The sequence below is a fragment of the Lepidochelys kempii genome, chromosome 3, assembly GCF_965140265.1.
Source record: "Lepidochelys kempii isolate rLepKem1 chromosome 3, rLepKem1.hap2, whole genome shotgun sequence".
NCBI classification, from domain to species: domain Eukaryota; kingdom Metazoa; phylum Chordata; order Testudines; family Cheloniidae; genus Lepidochelys; species Lepidochelys kempii.
Window position 1 is genome coordinate 104,719,504 of NC_133258.1, and position 18,634 is coordinate 104,738,137.

At 44.1% G+C, this 18,634-nt stretch overlaps 1 protein-coding gene across 3 annotated transcripts; it reads right to left on the bottom strand.

The window, feature by feature from the left end:
- Positions 1-427: 427 nt before the first annotated feature.
- On the bottom strand, positions 428-17,781 carry IL22RA2 (interleukin 22 receptor subunit alpha 2). Of its 3 annotated transcripts, none has more exons than XM_073337429.1 (6): positions 17,658-17,781; positions 15,290-15,428; positions 13,778-13,956; positions 9,341-9,510; positions 8,585-8,744; positions 428-595 (listed from the first exon to the last, which is right to left on the bottom strand). In XM_073337429.1, the coding sequence occupies exons 1-5, from the start codon at positions 17,749-17,751 to the stop codon at positions 8,589-8,591; spliced, it is 738 nt and encodes a 245-aa protein (XP_073193530.1). In that variant the 5' UTR covers positions 17,752-17,781; the 3' UTR covers positions 428-595; positions 8,585-8,588. The 3 variants fall into 3 exon arrangements, with proteins under 3 accessions (XP_073193530.1, XP_073193531.1, XP_073193529.1); XM_073337430.1 differs by lacking the exon at positions 428-595 and adding an exon at positions 6,471-7,819; XM_073337428.1 differs by lacking the exon at positions 428-595 and having other exon boundaries at positions 6,471-8,744.
- Between the last annotated feature and the right edge of the window lie 853 nt (positions 17,782-18,634).

The window sequence follows — 18,634 nt, forward strand, 5'->3', positions numbered from 1 at the left end:
ACATCATAATTATCCCATAATCAATCATAATAATATTACTGTGAAGAATATGGGGTGTAATGTCACAGGGGTTTCCCTGCTGTCTCCCACCATCCAGAGCCTTTCCTCCCTACAGTGAACAGCTCTAGCACTAGGGAGCTGCTGAAGCTTTTCCCTGCTCCCAGAGCCTGTCATTGCAGCATCTAGCAACCTACACGCTGCTGCTTGTGATGGGTAGTGTAGATATAGAAATAAAGAATTGAAACTTTTTTTTTTAATTCCAAGGCTCAAAGAAAAATGAATTCTGGAAATAATCCTCCTGCATATTTTCAACCACCAGAAAATCTCAAACACATAAAAAGGTCTCCAATGAAATGATTTACATGGCAAGAATGTATAAGTTGTAAACGTTTTAAGATGTGATATATAAAGATTTTATTTCCTGTGCTTAATGTTACATTAATTTGATTTGCTAAAGCATCAGAGGCCATTGGTTATTTTAAAGACATTTGAATGTGGACTTGCAAATATTCAAAAATACAGGAGTCCACTTGACCGCTAGAGCCGGTAGAGAAGGAAGCATTGAGTGTGTCCTCTTCCACTGTTATCTATAATACTGGGAGTAAAAAAGAATGAAAAAGTCACCAGAGCACTGTTAGCCAAATACTCAGCAACCCTTATGATACTGAGGTAATGCTGTTAGCAATGTGTTCAGTTATTCCTAGCCTCTGTTTGCCAGAAGCTGGGAATAGGTGACAGGGGATGGATCACTTGATTACCTGTTCTGTTCATTCCCTCTGGGGCACCTGGCATCGGCCGCTGTCAGAAGACAGGACACTGGGCTTAATGGACCTTTGATCTGACCAGTATGGCCATTCTTATCCACATAATAATATAACAATTCAAGGGCAAGAGTAAGTTGCTAAAAGATAATGGCAACACACACCAAGATCCTGCATTCCTTTATATGCAGAACTTCTCCTGAACAGGAGTTCTGAGTCTGCAAGTGACGGTAAGACACCAGCCTGGAACAGCTGGAGCATTTCAGATAGAAGCAGCTACTCCATCACTGAAAACAAATTCTTCAGCACCACATCTGCCTCTGTAGAAAATGCCACTGATTGAATTGCCTGAGAAGGCACCACTCTGCAGTCTAACATGAAACGGACAGGAAGGATAGTCTTGGGGTTAAGAGATTGCCATGGCACTTAGAGTATATGGGTTCAATTCCTGGCACTTCCATAGATTTCCTTGGTAACCTTGAGCAAGTCATATAAGGCAGGATCCAAAGCCAATTGATGAAAGTGACTTGAGTGCACTTTGGATCAGGCCTTTAATCTCTCTCTGCCACAGTTCCTGCCAAATGGGTTAATACTAATTCCCTGTCACTAACGTTTGTGAAGCACCAACATGCTGTGGTGGGAGGCCAGATAAATGGATAAAACAGATTTATTGCTGTGGTTTTTCAAATAAAGTAACTGAGTTTGTTCTTTACTTTAGATTCGGCAAAGGGAAATTTGATAGTTGGTGCCTATAAAGCACATGGCTTGGAAATATAACAAATGAGAACATAAAGTATGAAGTGTTCCATAGGATGACCCAGACACTAACTACTATTAGAAGTTGAAGGGAGCTTTGTAAATCCCTGAACAAACAACAACTTTTATAGCCCCTTTTTGTGCCAGAGCTTTACAATCACTAAGGGCATGTCTACACTTGCCATTTAAAGAGCAAAAAAAAAAAAAACCCACCCCAAAAAACCTGGTTACTCACTTCTCGTAACTCTTGTTTTTTGAAACATGTTGTTCATGTCCATTCCAATCAGGTGTGTGCGCACACATGTGCATGATGGCTGGAAGATTTTTCCCTTAGCATCTGTCGGGCCGGCCTGGGCACCCCCTGGAGTGGCGCCTTCATGGCGCTCAATGTAGAGCCTGCCAACCCGCTACCTCTTCAGTTCCTTCTTGCTGGCTACTCCAACAGAGGGGTAGGAGGGTGGGTATTAGAATGGACATAAACAACACATCTCGAAGAACCACCGTTACAAGAAGTGAGTGATGTTTTTTTCTTCTTTGAGTACTTGTTCATGTCCATTCCAATCAGGTGACTCCCAAGCCAAGTTCAGGAGGTGGGATTGGAGCTGTCCACTGACTGGAGTACTTCTCTTCCAAAGGTCACATCATCTCTGGCGTGCTGGGTAGTCACATAATGCATGGTGAAAGTGTGTATGGAGGACCACATCACGGCTCTGCAAATTTCCTGGGTGGGAACCTGAGCCAGGAACGCTGTTGATGAAACCCGCACCCTGGTAGAGTGCGCAGTGATGGGTGGTGTGGGAACATCTGCCAGGTCATAGCACTCACGGATACAGGACACGATCCATGATGAGATGCATTGGGACAAAACGGGCTGACCTTTCATCCTGTCCGCCACTGCCACGACTTTCTGAATGGTTTCTTTCTCTCGATGTAAAAGGCCAGCACCCTGCAGACATCCAGAGAGTGGAGTCTCTGCTCCCTGCTGCTGGAATGAGGTTTAGGGTAGAAAACCAGGAGGAAGATGTTCTGGTTGATGTGAAACTGCGAGATGACCTTTGGGAGGAAAGCAGGGTGAGGCCTGAGCTGAACCTTGTCCTTATAGAACACGGTGTAGGGAAAGTCTGATGTCAAGGCCCTGAGCTCAGACACCCTCCTGACTGAGGTTATTGCTACCAGGAACACGACCTTGTAAGAGAGGTAGAGCAGGGAGCATGTTGCTAAAGGCTCGAAAGGGGGCCCCAGGAGCCTTGAAAGGACCAAGCTGAGGTCCCAGGCAGGGACCGGCTGACGGACGTGAGGGTATAACCTGTCGAGCCCCTTCAGGAATTGGTGGACCATGGAGTTAGCAAATACCGAGTGGCCCTGCACGCCTGCGTGGAAGGCCAAGATGGCCGCTAGGTGCACCCATAGAGAAGACAACGAGAGATCCTCCTGCTTCAGATGGAGGAGGTAGTCCAGAATGTGTGGCACTGACGCCAGCGTTGGGGGCGAGTGGTGCTGCTCCGACCAGATTGAGAATCTCTTTCACTTGGCAAGGTACATGGCTCTCCTAGAGGGATTCCTACTGCCAGGGAGGACCTGTCAGACCTGGTCTGAACAGGAAAACTTGAATGGATTTAACCATGGAGCTTCCACACCATAAGATGGAGCGACTGGAGGTTGGGGTGTTGGAGATGTCTGTGATCTTGTGTGAGAAGGTCTGGGGAGAGCAGCAAGGTAATCGGGGCTCCCACATGTCTAGGAGGGAAGTGTACCAGTGCTGATGGGGCCAGGCCGGAGCTATCAGTATGACCCATGCTTGATCTCTGCGGATCTTGAGCAGCACCTTGTGAATGAGCGATATGGGCGGAAAGGCATATAGGAGAGAACCTCCACAATGGAGGAGGAACGCATCTGCACTGGAGCCCGGGCTGTGATTCTGGAAGGAGCAGAACTGTTGGCGCTTCCTGTTGCATCGCGTGGCAAAGAGGTCTATCAGGGGAAACCCCCACCTCTGGAAGACTGAAATTGCGACATCCAGGCAAAGGGGCCACTCGTGGCTGTGGAACAACCTGCTGAGGTGGTCCACCAGCTCGTTCTGAACCCTGGGGAGGTACGACAGCTGCAGGTGAATTGAATGTTCTACACAGAAATCCCACAGCATGAGGGCTTCTTGGCACAGGGGAGAGGAGCATGCACCCCCATTTGTTGATATAGAACATTGCTGTCATATTGTCAGTCATGACTGATACACATTGTTTGATTAGGTAAGGACAGAATATTTGACATGCTATGCGCACCGCTTTCAGCTCTCGGGCACTGATGTGGAGACCCATATCTGCTTACGATAGAGGCCTTTAGTTCCGCGGTCTCCCAAATGAGCTCCCCAGCCCAAGTCCCACAGTTCCAAAAGTGACCACTCTGGCCAGCGCCTCTGCTGCTCTGACGCCAGGTAAATGGACGTCCGCCCTGCCCCCTGTAAAGCCCCGGGATGTTTGAAACGCCCTTTCCTGTTGCAAGTGCTCATCTGCCCGGGTGACCATGGCTGCTCCACGTAGCAAACGATCCCCTGCTTGGAGCAATACTGAGCTACTGGATCTGATCAGAGTCTGGGGAGAGGACGCTGGGCAATGCCAGCTGTGTTCCAGCCACAGGAATTTCAATACCTACGAGCAGATTGCACGCAGCTTGCAGGAGAAGGGGCATAACAGGGACATCATGCAGTGCAGAGCGAAGGTGAAGGAGCTGAGGAACGCCTACCACAAGGTGAGGGAGGCAAACTCCCTCAATGGCTCCATGTCTAGTTGGCAGCCGGTGTCAAGTGGAGTGCCCCAGGGGTCGGTCCTGGGGCTGGTTTTGTTCAATATCTTCATAAATGATCTGGAGGATGGTGTGGATTGCACTCTCGCCAAATTTGCGGATGACCCTAAACTGGGAGGAGAGGTAGATACGCTGGAGGGCAGGGATAGGATACAGAGGGACCTAGACAAATTGAAGGATTGGGCCAAAAGAAATCTGATGAGGTTCAACAAGAATAAGTGCAGGGTCCTGCACTTAGGACGGAAGAACCCAATGCACAGCTACAGACTAGGGACCGAATGGCTAGGCAGCAGTTCTGTGGAAAAGGACCTAGGGGTGACAGTGGACGAGAAGCTGGATATGAGCCAGCAGTGTGCCCTTGTTGCCAAGAAGGCCAATGGCATTTTGGGATGTATAAGGAGGGGCATAGCGAGCAGATCAAGGGACGTGATCGTCCCCCTCTATTCGACATTGGTGAGGCCTCATCTGGAGTACTGTGTCCAGTTTTGGGCCCCACACTACAAGAAGGATGTGGATAAATTGGAGAGAGTCCAGCGAAGGGCAACAAAAATGATTAGGGGTCTGGAACACATGACTTATGAGGAGGGGCTGAGGGAACTGGGATTGTTTAGTCTGCGGAAGAGAAGAATGAGGGGGGATTTGATAGCTGCTTTCAACTACCTGAGAGGTGGTTCCAGACTATTCTCAGTGGTGGAAGAGGACAGGACAAGGAGCAATGGTCTCAAGTTGCAGTGGGGGAGGTTTAGGTTGGATATTAGGAAAAACTTTTTCACTAGGAGGGTGGTGAAACACTGGAATGCGTTGCCTAGGGAGGTGGTGGAATCTCCTTCCTTAGAAGTTTTTAAGGTCAGGCTTGACAAAGCCCTGGCTGGGATGATTTAATTGGGGATGGGTCCTGCTTTTGAGCAGGGGGTTGGACTAGATGACCTCCTGAGGTCCCTTCCAACTCTGATATTCTATGATTCTATGAACTGTCAGTCTGGTGCTGCGCCCCAAAACTGCCATTTTTACAGTGAGTTGAATGCAATCCTAAGTGCTGACCCCACCTCCATTGCAAAGAGCCCAGTGGTACTTCTGCATGTCTGGAGGGAGTGAAAAGTGGCCCCCGCCAGCAGGAGGAGTCATAGATGAAGAGGAGGTGGCTGAGGAAGCTGTGGAGCCCCTTGCTGCGTGCGCTCAGGACCTCTTCTCCTCCCTGGAGGTGTCCAGCCAGTGTGAGCAGCCACTGGCTGCTGAGGCAGAGGCAGGAGAGCAGAGCTCTGATAAGTTGCTTTGCTCTGACAATGCATAAAGCAGGTTATGGGCAAAGAAGAGTACTAAGGTGGCTGTGTTTGTGTGCTGGGTGCCCTCCCTTCACGCTTGCCCTTTTCAGAATGGGTGTATGCAATAAACCCTCTAACCCTGCATTCCCTCACCATTGCTGGGTTCTTGTGCACCATGGGTGCTTGACTTCTGTCACCAAAACAGTGATTTCTTACCAGTGGTGTATTGCGAGGTACACAGTGATTCCTGTATGCATGTTTCACAGCAATGTGTTGCTTTTGTCTCCCCAGAAATGACTGTGGAAGACCACCCCCCACTGTAGCAGACTGTCTGCGCCGCATCAGAAAGCAGCCAAGAAGCACTAAGGCAGACAAGTTTCATAAGGTGATTCTGCACTCCCAAGTGGAGACACATGATAAAAATAAATGGAGAGAAACCATGACACAGTGGAAAGAGGGAGAGAACAGAGACTGAAAAGAGAATAATGCTCTCCATAGGGAAGCCACGGAGAGGCTAATCAGTGTTCTGGTGCATCAGACAGATACATTGCATTCTCTCATTATACCGCAGAATGACCTGATTCATGCCCACCCCCCATTGCAGCAAATGGGAAAGAATTCTGTATACACTCCCCAAACTCCCACTGCACATTCTCATAGGCTTGCTTTAAATTTTTCCATTCCTCAACAATCCACACCCCCAGACAGCTTGTCCAGTGACAGCTGGAGTTATACACTGCTGTGAGGTATACGGGCACCCATTCTGTTCCCCACCATCACTCAGGATTGATATAAGTGCATGGGGTGTTTTCTCTGTTTTTAAAATAAAAGCACACTTTTTTCAAAAAGAAGCGAGCTTTATTTGCGTGTTCACATTTCTGTACACGTCATCACAGCTACAAGTCATCTAGCACTTCAACGTCACTGAAATTGCAGACAGAACCTCCAGGCAGCACAGCACGTGCTGTTGACACTTCCTTTCCCAAGCACAGCAGCAAAGTTTAATGATTTTCATTTTCAAAAACTTTCCCCTCAAGGCATCCCAGATCCTAACTGCCACACGTTGTGCCCCTCTAATAGCCCAAGTATCTGGCTGCTGCAGCCAGGCGTTCGGCCGCCAGACTCCACGTATGAGTACACCTTTCGCCCTTCCCCTCACAAACGTTACGTAAAGTACAGCACGCCGCAATAACCGTGGGAATATTTTCCTCACTCATTTCTAGTCTACAATACAAATATCTCCAGCGCGCTTTCAAACAGCCAAATTCACGTTCAACAGCCATTTTGCACCTATTCAGCCTGTTGTTGAAACATTCCTTACTGACATTTAGTTTCCTGTGTATGGCTTCATGAGCCATGGCATCAGTGGGTAAGCTGGGTCTCCCAGGATCACAATGGGCAATTCCACTTCCCCAACAGTGAGCCGTTGGTCTGGAAAGAAAGTCCCCACTTGCAGCTTTCTGAACAGGCCAGTGTTTTTAAAGATACGTGTGTCATACATCCTTTCTGGACCACCCAGCATTAATATCAGTGAAACACTCATGATGATCCACTAGTGCCTGAAAAACCATGGAGAAGTACCCCCTTACAATTTATGTACTCTGTGCCAAGGTGGGCCGGGGCAACAATAGGGATGTGCGTTCCATCTATCTCTCCACCACAGTTAGGGAAGCAAATTTCTGCAAAGCCATCCAAAATGTCACGCACGTTTCCAAGAGTCACGGTCTTGTGCAGTAGGATGTGATTAATGGCCTTGCACACTTGAGTTACCATGGCACCAACGGTCTATCTTCCCATTCCAAGCCGCTTTGCAACCACCCGATAGCTGTCTGGAGTCGCCAGCTTCCACAGTGTGATTGCCACAAGCTTCTCGACAGTGAGTGCAGTTCTCAGTCTGGTGTCCTTGCGACACAGGTCTAAGAAAAGCTCAGTACACAGTTCCATGAAGTTGGCTCTCCGCATCCGAAAGTTTTGAAGCCACTGGTCGTCATCCCAGACATGCATAATGATACAATCCCACCACTCTGAGCTAGTTTCCCTAGCCCAAAAACACCGGGTCCACAGTGCTCAGCTCCTCAGCTAATGCCAAAAGCAATCGAATGTTACTTATTTCCATTTCAGGCAGCTCATCGGGCATCTCTGACTGCAGTTCTCTTTGCAAGTTTAAGAACAGCTGCACTGCCATGTGCGATGTGCAAGTGACAGCTATCAGAATAGCAGACAGCAGTGCAGGATCCATTCCTGATTGTAGATGTGGCAGGGAAAGAAGCCAGACAGCAGGGGGTTTTAAAAAATGTCGTGAAAGAAACAAGAAAGTAATAGGGCTGCTGGGACATGAACCAGTGCATCAAAGGGCACTGAGCAGGGACCCAGAACGCCTTTTGCTCAAACTTCCCCCTCCCCCCCAAGACCTATCGAGAGCGCTGCACTGTGGGATAGCTGCCCTAGAGCACTGCTCTCATCGGTGATGCAAGTGCTGCTAAGGCAAACGCTCTCTGAAGCCTGAAGAATTGAGTACACAAACCAGCGCTTTACTTTCACTGGTTCCCTATTACCGGTGAAACTTACAGTGCAAAAACTCTGCAAGTGTAGACATACCCTAAGTTACAGGTCTGAGTTATTTGTTACTTCCAGGCCATCAAAGCTGATGGAAATAATACTGTGTATCCATATTTAATCACTGGGAAATAAGGGGCATTCCTAATCTATTTATATGAGGGTTTTTCCTGGTGATCTAAGCACTAATGTCAACAAGCAAATAATCAAACGTTCTGTATCTACCATATTTCTTCTGCTTTGGCTTCCTGTACAATTGTGACATCAACACAGTTTTGAGAGAAGTGCATGAAAGCTTTGGGTATATTGCTTGAGTTTCAAATACAGTAGCAGTTTCATATGACCTTTTGTTCTATCTTGTGTTGGCAAGGGCATGGACTAGGTAGTCTGGTAGGTCTTTACCATCTCTAGCTTCTGGGATCCCATGCAGCTTCTCTTTTGTTCACTTACCATGTCATAGAGGTACCGTGCATTTCCTACTGCTGTACACACTGCTGCGCTCCAGCACTGGCAAGTAGGTTTCAACCACTATGCAGTAGCTGACTTCAGGTTTCAAACCTTCTATTTTAACAATTTTGTCTGTTCCTTCATACACCAGTATTTTGTTTTTCTACATATAGGGGGAAGGGGAAAATCACAATCAGTATGCTTCTGTAATAAGTATTTCTATGGCATGGCTTCGTTAAGGACAGCAGCACTGTACAGCCATGTTTAGGATGTGCGTGAGCCAACAACAGTATGTAAATAAAATAATTTATTAGCTTGTAGCATCCAAAAAGACCCTCCGCAAAGAGCTTATTTAGGAATGATAAAGGAGAGCTGAAACACACTAACAAAGGGATAGGATAAAGGTTGGCGACACAATAATAAAGTCATGAATTATTTTCTAAAACCTCTACATTCATTTAACTATGCACAAGAAAATCTGGAGGGTTAATTCAATTGTAAACAGAGGCTGTGCTAGCCCAGTGAGGGCCCTAAGCAGAAATATTTTTTGCCCTCTCCCCCCCGCCCACATACTAATAAACTTGTTATATAGTCCACGTTAAATGAGAAAGTGAATAAGGGGTCCCCTTGAGCTGGTCGGGGCCCTAAGCAATTGCCCTTCTTATGTCTAGCACCGGCTCTATTAAAACAGGAGGGGTTTGCACAGGCTTACATAATTAAATTTTTAGAAGTACAATGTGTATATGAACGTGCACTTACTTCATCTAGCATGTTGCTGATTAGAAACACTCGATAGGATAGATCATAATAGTTTGTCATTGGTATCTTGCTGCCTCTTCTCCTTGTATAAGGTGAATTTGGAGCCTGGAGCTTTAATTTTATGGATTTGTTTCTAGGAGTCACATTTACTGATGGAGGTCCTATTTTTGCTACAGTAATAAACAAAAATATGAAAATAATTATAACTGATTAATGCTTACCTCACATTCCTGAATTGTAAGCAATTGGGGGAAAAATAGACCATCAAATAATTTAATTTGTAATGTTACTATCTTTGTATAGTGGCATCATGCTAGTAAAGCGGTACTTACAGCTGATGGGTTGCTTTTAAGGTTTTTTTTTTAAATAGTGCAAAGTTTTAATTTACAACCATGAGAAATATCAGCTCAAAAGATGAAAACTTGTGAAAGTTTGGTAAAATTCCATGTTGCTGTTCACAAGGTATATTTGTTGTAAGCAAAAGGGAATTTTCATGAGCTAGGACTTTCAGAATTGTCTGTGTGTTTGGATTACTCAAAATGGCTACCTTAAAAACAACTGTCTTGCCATGGACATAGTCCTCAGTGAGGACAGGAGCTTTTGACATATTTGAAAAACATTTGGGTTTTTAAATAGCTACGGGTTAAATCTTGTGCCATTCCCAATGACATGGTAAGGCAGAATCAACCCAATGTTATTTCTTTTTTGGGTGGGTGGGTGGAGTTGGAGGGGGAAGGTGATGGAAGGAGGGTGCTGTAGCATCCCCTGGCTTGAAGTGGCTTCCATTATACACAGGGTTTACAGCTTGGTTCAATGGCTCTCAGCACCCCCACTCTAAAAGTTGTTCCACCACCCATGAAAGTGAAACAGGTGAACATGTTTCATCACCCAAGCTACTGTCATAAAATACTAGTCTCTGGGACAAAGCTTAGTCTCAGTCACAAGCAAATGATTAAGGAAAACGTCAGTCCCTTAAATTGTAATGAGGATTGTTCAGTCTGACTATTAGGATATAGATATTCGGGCCTACCTGTAAAGGCCTATATGCTAAGAATTTAGGTGTATTATTATCACTTGGCTAGTTATAGAGATATAAAAGAAAGAATCAAAATCACTGGCTGCCAGCGTAAGGTCCTTCTCTTATTGTGACCGTCTGAGGCCCTGTTCTTAGGCTAAGGCCTTTGGCTAAGCAGCAGAGGCAGCCATAAGCTGGGAAGCGACCAGTCACATCCTCACATTCCAAACTAGTCACATTGAAATAAGGTGCTGTTGGGCTGTTACGAATACAATCCTGTCCTGATAATGCCTATCGCCTCCAGAGAAAGGGAAGTGCCTAGAAGATGTAAAAGGAAACTTAGTTTGATAGCATCCTGTCTGGCAAGAACTCACTTATCAATAGCTGGGATGTGAAATCCTCACTTCTGTATTCTTTTGTCATTATAGTTCCCACTTTGCTATTGTCTGTCTGGATAATCTCTGTCTGGTTCTGTGATTGTTTCTGTCTGCTGTATAATTAATTTTGCTGGGTGTAAACTAATTAAGGTGGTGGGATATAATTGGTTACATAATCATGTTACAATATGTTAGGATTGGTTAGTTAAATTTCAGGAAAATGATTGGTTAAGGTATAGCTAAGCAGAACTCAAGTTTTACTATATAGTCTGCAGTCAGTCAGGAAGAAAAGGGGGGAATGAGAACAGGGAATGGGGGTGGGGAAATTGGAATCATGTTTAGCTAAGGGCAAGAATGGGAACAGGTACACAGGTTTAAGGCTCTGTGGTGTCAGAGCTGGGAAGGGGGACACTAAGGAAGGAAACTGGAATCATGCTTGCTGGAAGTTCACCCCAATAAACATTGAATTGTTTGAACCCTTGGACTTCGGGTATTGTTGCTCTCTGTTCATGCAAGAAGGACCAGGGAAGTAAGTGGGTGAAGGAATAAGCCCCCTAACACTGACTCTCACAGATCCATGAGATCAACTGTACCAAACAAAAGTGATCTAGAAAAGCATGCTATCACCTTTTCTGTTGCTGCTTCTCTGTATGTCATCACTAGGATATATACCGTCAAAAGAAAAAGTTACACATTTACCAACTTCTAAATACTGTAAAGCTGTAAACCTACTGTGCCAAAACAAAGGTTCATCTGCTATGAACTTCCCTTCAGACTTGTTCCCCTGGCCCCAGGTGGAAGGAAATGCATTAGCAAGAAAGTTAAGCATGCAATTAGGAAACAACACATAGAAGAAATTGCAGTGCAGTAAAGGATGATGATCCAGCTATACAACAAGCTTTACAAACTGTTCCTTCATTGGAAGATATACTGTGTTCTTGAAGGCACTGAACTTGCACTTGACAGGTGCTGGTGTAGACTACTGGCAGGATGTTCCAGTGTAGCCAATAACTCTTGACTTTCTGCTCCTTTTTTCCATACCTTAAGGAGGACACATTTCCCCCCTTACTCTCAGGTTTCTCGATCCTTTGTCCAGACGTGGCCGTGGTGTTGAATGCTAATGAGAGTGCTTGTTCCAGCTCCATGCCATTTAGTTATCTTGGAGATACCCGTTTCTTAAGTTAAAGAGCATCAGCCTCTGGTTTCTCAGTTATGTATAGGCAACTAATTAGTACTCGTGTGTACTCAAGCTAAGTGGAATTTTGTATAAAGTATTTGTTTTGTAATAGCAATTTTTTGAGAATGGCGGATTCCTGAGACCTAGATGTCTGACTATTAATGCTCTGTTTCTGAATAAGGTTCTGACACCTGATGTCTGGATAACACATGCTTCACCCTTGGACTTGTACATCTTTTTGCTGCTCCTCTGCCACACCCTGATTTAGCAAACATATCATCTGCCCACCACCTGGTGCAGATTGCATGGGTGTACTGTACAGCAATACTACACAGCTGTTTTACCCTGCACGGAGAGTCTTACTTGCTAAAGCAACTGAATTTTACTGACCTTCATAGCTCAGAGCCACCTAGGAATCTTTCCTCCCTCCTCCCCCCCCCAAGCAGTTCAACAGTTTCACTATTTCCTCGGCAGCATACTCTAAACAGAAGCATTGAATGTGAGTCGGCTCGGACTGGTGGTAGTTATATATAGTCCAGTCTCTAGGGAAGTGGGCATCTTCCACAAGCACAAAGTGTACCCACTGCCAGCTAGCTCATAGCTCAGTTTTGCTAAATTCACTCTTTCGGCAGAAAAAGGAACTTCCCCATCCTTCTCATGGAATTAACATACTCTGAGATCAATAAGCCAGCAATGTGGAGGAGAACAAATTTGACATAATGTGTTCTTTCTTACTATAGAAACCTTTACATGTTGCTGTAGAAGGCTAAAGACAACAAGCATTTAGCACTGTAGAGGGTATCTTCAGTGAGGCCTCTAATTTTGCACCAGCACTTTTGTGTTTGCTGTCAACTATGAGTACAGTACCAAGGCAGAAAAGGACCTTGGGGTGACAGTGGACGAGAAGCTGGATATGAGTCAGCAGTGTGCCCTTGTTGCCAAGAAGGCCAATGGCATTTTGGGATGTATAAGTAGGGGCATAGCGAGCAGATCGAGGGACGTGATCGTTCCCCTCTATTCGACATTGGTGAGGCCTCATCTGGAGTACTGTGTCCAGTTTTGGGCCCCACACTTCAAGAAGGATGTGGATAAATTGGAGAGAGTCCAGCGAAGGGCAACAAAAATGATTAGGGGACTGGAACACATGAGTTATGAGGAGAGGCTGAGGGAGCTGGGATTGTTTAGCCTACAGAAGAGAAGAATGAGGGGGGATTTGATAGCTGCTTTCAACTACCTGAAAGGGGGTTCCAAAGAGGATGGCTCTAGACTGTTCTCAATGGTAGCAGATGACAGAACGAGGAGTAATGGTCTCAAGTTGCAGTGGGGGAGGTTTAGATTGGATATTAGGAAAAACTTTTTCACTAAGAGGGTGGTGAAACACTGGAATGCGTTACCTAGGGAGGTGGTAGAATCTCCTTCCTTAGAGGTTTTTAAGGTCAGGCTTGACAAAGCCCTGGCGGGGATGATTTAACTGGGAATTGGTCCTGCTTTGAGCAGGGGGTTGGACTAGATGACCTTCTGGGGTCCCTTCCAACCCTGATATTCTATGATTCTATGATTCTATGATTCTAAGGCTGCAAACAATCGCAGTCACAAGCAATAGAGCTTAGACTTCTAGCAACCTATTTTGTGGGTACAAATGTGCATTCAGAACAAAAAAGATCATAGCGTGAAACAAAAGGTATATGCTAAGATTTAAGAAACGCAATGTTAACTTGGTCTGCAATGTAATAATAATTTTTCTTTTGTTAAACTTTTAGTTATGAAGTGACTATTCAGAATTACAAGTTGTGGGGAAAAAACAGACATCCCTGGAAGAGGGAGCCCATATTTCTGGATACAGAATGGCTAAACACTTTCAGACTTACTTTCCCTCCACGGAGTAAATCTGCTACTGGTGATCCAATCTGAATGGACTCCAGCTGAAAGAGATTTCACTCTGCCATAATAAGGTTCTCCGATATCAGATGTCTCATGTGTTAGGTCACAAAAAACTTCATGAATACCCCAACATTCTTCTTTATTTTTCCACAGGCTTTGCCCATATCTGTGGAGGGGGAGGAAGGAGGAGAGGGAGAGAAGGTGTAGACTTTGGTAATTTTTGACCATTGGTTGAAAGTTGTGGAGGTTCTGACATTATAGTTCCATATCCAGTTGCTGAGCTGCACCCAAACACCAGATCCTCAGATCTGCCATGGCAAATAGCTTTTTCATCCAAGTTGATTGCAGGAAAAGTTGATGTCATAGGTGCTTTCCGAAGTGTATTACTGCATTTTTCTAAAGGAGACATAAAACTGAAGTGCTGACCGCTTCTTGTTATTAAAAACCTATGGCACTTTTTTCCCCTCTAGATAAAGGGTGCTAGCTGCAGCCTACTAGATATTTTTCCATGTCAGCAAAATGTCAAATTGCCCATCTAAGGCTTCCTGCGGTTCCAATCAGCAAATGAAGTCTTGTTTCTCACTTCCTATTGCTGGGCACTGTGGCTTAAATTTTCAAAAGTGACTAGTGATCTAAGGTGCCTCCATGTGGGATGACCTACATGATATAGATTCATAGATATTTAGGTCAGAAGGGACCATTTTGATCATCTAGTCTGACCTCCTGCACAATGCAGGCCACAGAATTTCACCCAGAGGGAAGGAGCTCAGTATATCTAATAACCAACCCCTTTTAAGGTGTCTCAAAAATTGGACAACTAAAGACTGAGGCATGCAAGCGAACTAGTTGCTTTTGAAAATGTAGGCCAGTGAGATAGCACATTCCACCCCAGAGACAATGAGTGATGAAGATGCTCAGCACATTGCAGGGAGTGACTTGACATCACCCTTTGTCAGGTTCTAAAAAGTCATCTTTTGTGCTATTTGTAGCAATTGACTAAATCACCTCTTTTGAGGTAACAGAACACGGCAATTCCCCAAACATAGGAAGGAAGAGAAGAGTGAAGTTTTTCAGTGAAAAATGCAGACTCAGCAGCAGTGAACCCTTTTGCGAATTCTTGTCAATTTCATTGAATGGTTGTGGAGGGGGAAAACAGCACATTCTTTGAAGTCAGAATGTTTCATTTGAACATTTTTGCATTCAAAAAGACTGTTTCAAAATTAAACACTACTTTACTAATAAATAATCATAAAACCATTTGAAAAGCTCAAAACTGAAACAAAACCACTTTGACCCAAAACAAATTTTTCTTTGACTTTTCAGTTTGCCCAATATTTTGCAAAGCATTTTCTTTGGGTCAACCCAAAACAATTTTGTTCTTGACTTTTTGGAACTGCCAGTGAACTGAAAAAAAATCAGTTCTTGCTCAGTTTCACTCTCAGCCCAGCTACCACAGGCATAAAGACAAACAGGAGCTGGGAGTTCCTCACTGTACTTACACTTTGTACTGCACAAAGTAGATGATGTCACCTGTGGCAGCCCTCCCAGGATGCCAAAGCAAAGTATTGTTGAAGTTTAATGAGTGAAATTCGACCTTTTGTGGTTTAATTAATTCGTGCAATTCTCGATTTCCTGAAACTAAAGTAATAAAGGATAGAAAGCATTTGTTTTACACACATACAGAACTAAAGTAGTTAAATTGTAATTTGTGGTATTATTTTCTTTTACAGAATAGTGAATTTAGTGCCAGTAACAGGGTCCACATTGACATCCTAGAAAATTGAAGCATTTTAAGTCAATTCACAGGCACAGCTACATCAGCAGTTTCTAGTTTCCCCAGTGCCATCCCACCCACGTCTCAACCATAAACTATAGGGATTATTATTGTTAATATTTATTATTTATGCAGTGCCCATATACATGCTAAGGAGTGAGAGGCTCTGTATGCCCATTGAAAATATTAACATCTTAATGGTCAATCAAGGTTCCATTTGTTGTGCTGGTTTGTGATGTCAACTCCTGTCCAGTAAAAAGTGATCTGAAATTTACCAGTTTATGCCACATAAGAAACTGAACATTTGTCAGATGGCAACAACAGGGTGGATTTGAGTTAAATCAAATTGATATTGACATTGACATGTTCTTCACAACTCAGAGATGGATGTAGGTTTCATTTTTAGAAGGTACACACTATACATTTTTAAACAGTGATTTATTTTGAAAAAACTTTACAGCTATATCAGAAAATGAATGCTTGTTTGGTTATTTCATTTACTAAAGGTAATCGAAGCAGATATTTATGAAGTCATTGGGAGGTGAATCATCTCCAATTCAACAGGTTAATCATTAATATTTGGAGGATTTTCTTGCCATGCTGTATTAGGAGAACATCACCAGACAGACATTTAAATTGATTTATTTAACTAAAACAAACAACATAATGCATCCGATGAAGTGAGCTGTAGCTCATGAAAGCTTATGCTCAAATAAATTGCTTAGTCTCTAAGGCGCCACAAGTACTCCTTTTCTTTTTGTGAATACAGACTAACACGGCTGCTACTCTGAAACCTGTGATTAAGTGTTCTGGATTTTTTTCTTCAACAACAAACATATAATATTTTAACAAAACAAGCATATGTCCCTCGCTTCTCACATTTATCTCCAGACTTCTTTTCCTTGTCCAAATCTATTCTGCCCCCAACAATCTTCTATTCATTGAACTTTTTGAAACTTTGCACTTTTAGAGAGAGGTAAGGGATTGGCTCTGTGTACACAAATTTGCAGAGGGACAATAGATTTGAGGTCTGTTATTTCTCATCTATATTATTTATTTTAAAACATTTTTGCTGTTAACAAGCATGTTACCTCTGGATACACACATCCACATTTCTGAGAACTGCAAAACTAAGCATCTCTGATGGTATCTTCTAGACTGAGCATGGAGTCCCATTGGGTAGATAGAGAGATTAACCTAAATAATCTATACAAAAGCCTATGGAACCCCATAAGATTGGGTCCTTAATTCGTGAACTATTGAAACTCATTTACAAAACTTTTCTTAAACATTACATGAATATATTGTCTCATGCTATAGAATTAGAATTATAATCCCTATTCCATGATGACAGGTTTCAGAGTAGCCGTGTTAGTCTGTATTCACAAAAAGAAAAGGAGGACTTGTGGCACCTTAGAGATTAACCAATTTATTTGAGCATAAGCTTTCATGAGCTACAGCTCACTTCATCGGATGCATTCAGTGGACATTGATGCATTCCATGATGAGATATCTTTGAGCTATAATGTATCTTAATTAAAACTATCTTTAGATAGGTTTTTCCCTCAAAAAGCATTTTATCAAAAAAATTCGATTTAAATAAAAAAATTGATTTTTTTATTAAAAAAATAATAATTGATGTTTATCCACCCTGGGCAACAATTTTCATGCTAATCTGAACCAGTTAACAAGCCTCAGAAGCATCCAATTTCCCTCTTTCAGTGATACAGCCAGACTACCTATTCTAGCATTATAACAGAATAAACTAAAACACATTGAAGTGAGCTGTAGCTCACAAAAGCTTATGCTCAAATCAATTGGTTAGTCTCTAAGGTGCCACAAGTACTCCTTTTCTTTTTACATTAGTTAAAGTGACTGATGATATAGCTATAAAATTATTTTTAATGGGAAACATTTGTCTTAGCTTCTAATTCAGAACCTTGAAAGACAATAAAACCAACCAACATTTGGAAATGACAAAACTTTATACATTTGTGAAAACACCTAGAGATCCTGACTGAGTCATTTGTCCAGATTCATTAAGAAAACCCAACATTGCCTCCACATCAAAAGAATTAGAAGAGTTTACTTACCAGTTACACCAGTCCAAAGCAAATGTATCAATAAGTACAGGGGGTAGCGTTTAATCAGCACAGTTAGAAGAGCAGCTGCATGGATGGAGAGCATCTCTGTAGCTCTTGGTCATATATAACCAAATGTATCACTACTTTAAAAAGGAAGTGTGTGTCGTTCATAAGTATCATTGTTCCATATTTAGTTCCCCTTTCGTTGGAGACCCACACGCCCATTAGCAAGGGTAGGTTTGGTCCCTGGGTGGGGGCAGGAGTTGACGAGACTCTGGGAGGTGGAGGAGCCAAGGTGACATGGCCCGAATTGGGTGTCCCTGCCGCAGGCTCCTTGGGCTTGGACGGGGAAGAGCGATCCCTCTCCGGACTCTTCTTTTTCTGGGGCATTAGGGACTGAGACCAGTGCCTCACAGAAGATAGTCTCTGGGTGGAGCCATGGTGGTGCTGTGACTTCTTGGGATCCTTCCTCAGCACTGGCTCGCGCACCGTCGGCACCAGAGAGGAGGTGCTGGGAGTGGGTTCTCCTGACCCTGGTTGGATTGGGGCTGGAGTGCTGCCTCCATTAAGAAGGCCCTTGAGCCTTTGGATCCCGGTCTTTTAAGATCCTAGGGTGGAACCCTTTGCAAATTCTGCACCTCTCCATCTGGTGGCTCTCCCTGAGATACCATGGACGGGAAGAGTGCGGGTCACTCTGAGGCATAAACTTTCCACAGTCCTCGCAGAGCTTGAACCCTGGGGACTGGGGCATACCCCAGTACTGGGGGAGTGTTGGTGGGGGGAACCCCCGAAAGGAAACTTAAGAACTACTATTACTGCTACCACCTAACACACACTAGTAACTACGACAAACTATAAACACGAAGAGTGGACACTACCCAAACCGCTTGCAAAGCAAGTGTTCCAGCTAGCCACCACCGGCAGTAAAAAGGAACTGAAGGGGTGGCAGGTCGGCAGGGCCCTATATTGGGAGCCATGAAGGCTCA

Bases quoted from the DNA above. Each gene is read 5' to 3' on its own strand.
- IL22RA2 (XM_073337429.1), bottom strand. From the start codon at position 17,751: ATGCTCTCCATCCATGCAGCTGCTCTTCTAACTGTGCTGATTAAACGC. The intron at 9,511-13,777 runs GTAAGTCTGAAA...TTATTACTGTAG, and splicing joins ATTTACTCCGTGGAGGGAAA to CAAAAATAGGACCTCCATCA. The intron at 8,745-9,340 runs GTAAGTGCACGT...CCCTATATGTAG, and splicing joins TCAGCAACATGCTAGATGAA to AAAAACAAAATACTGGTGTA.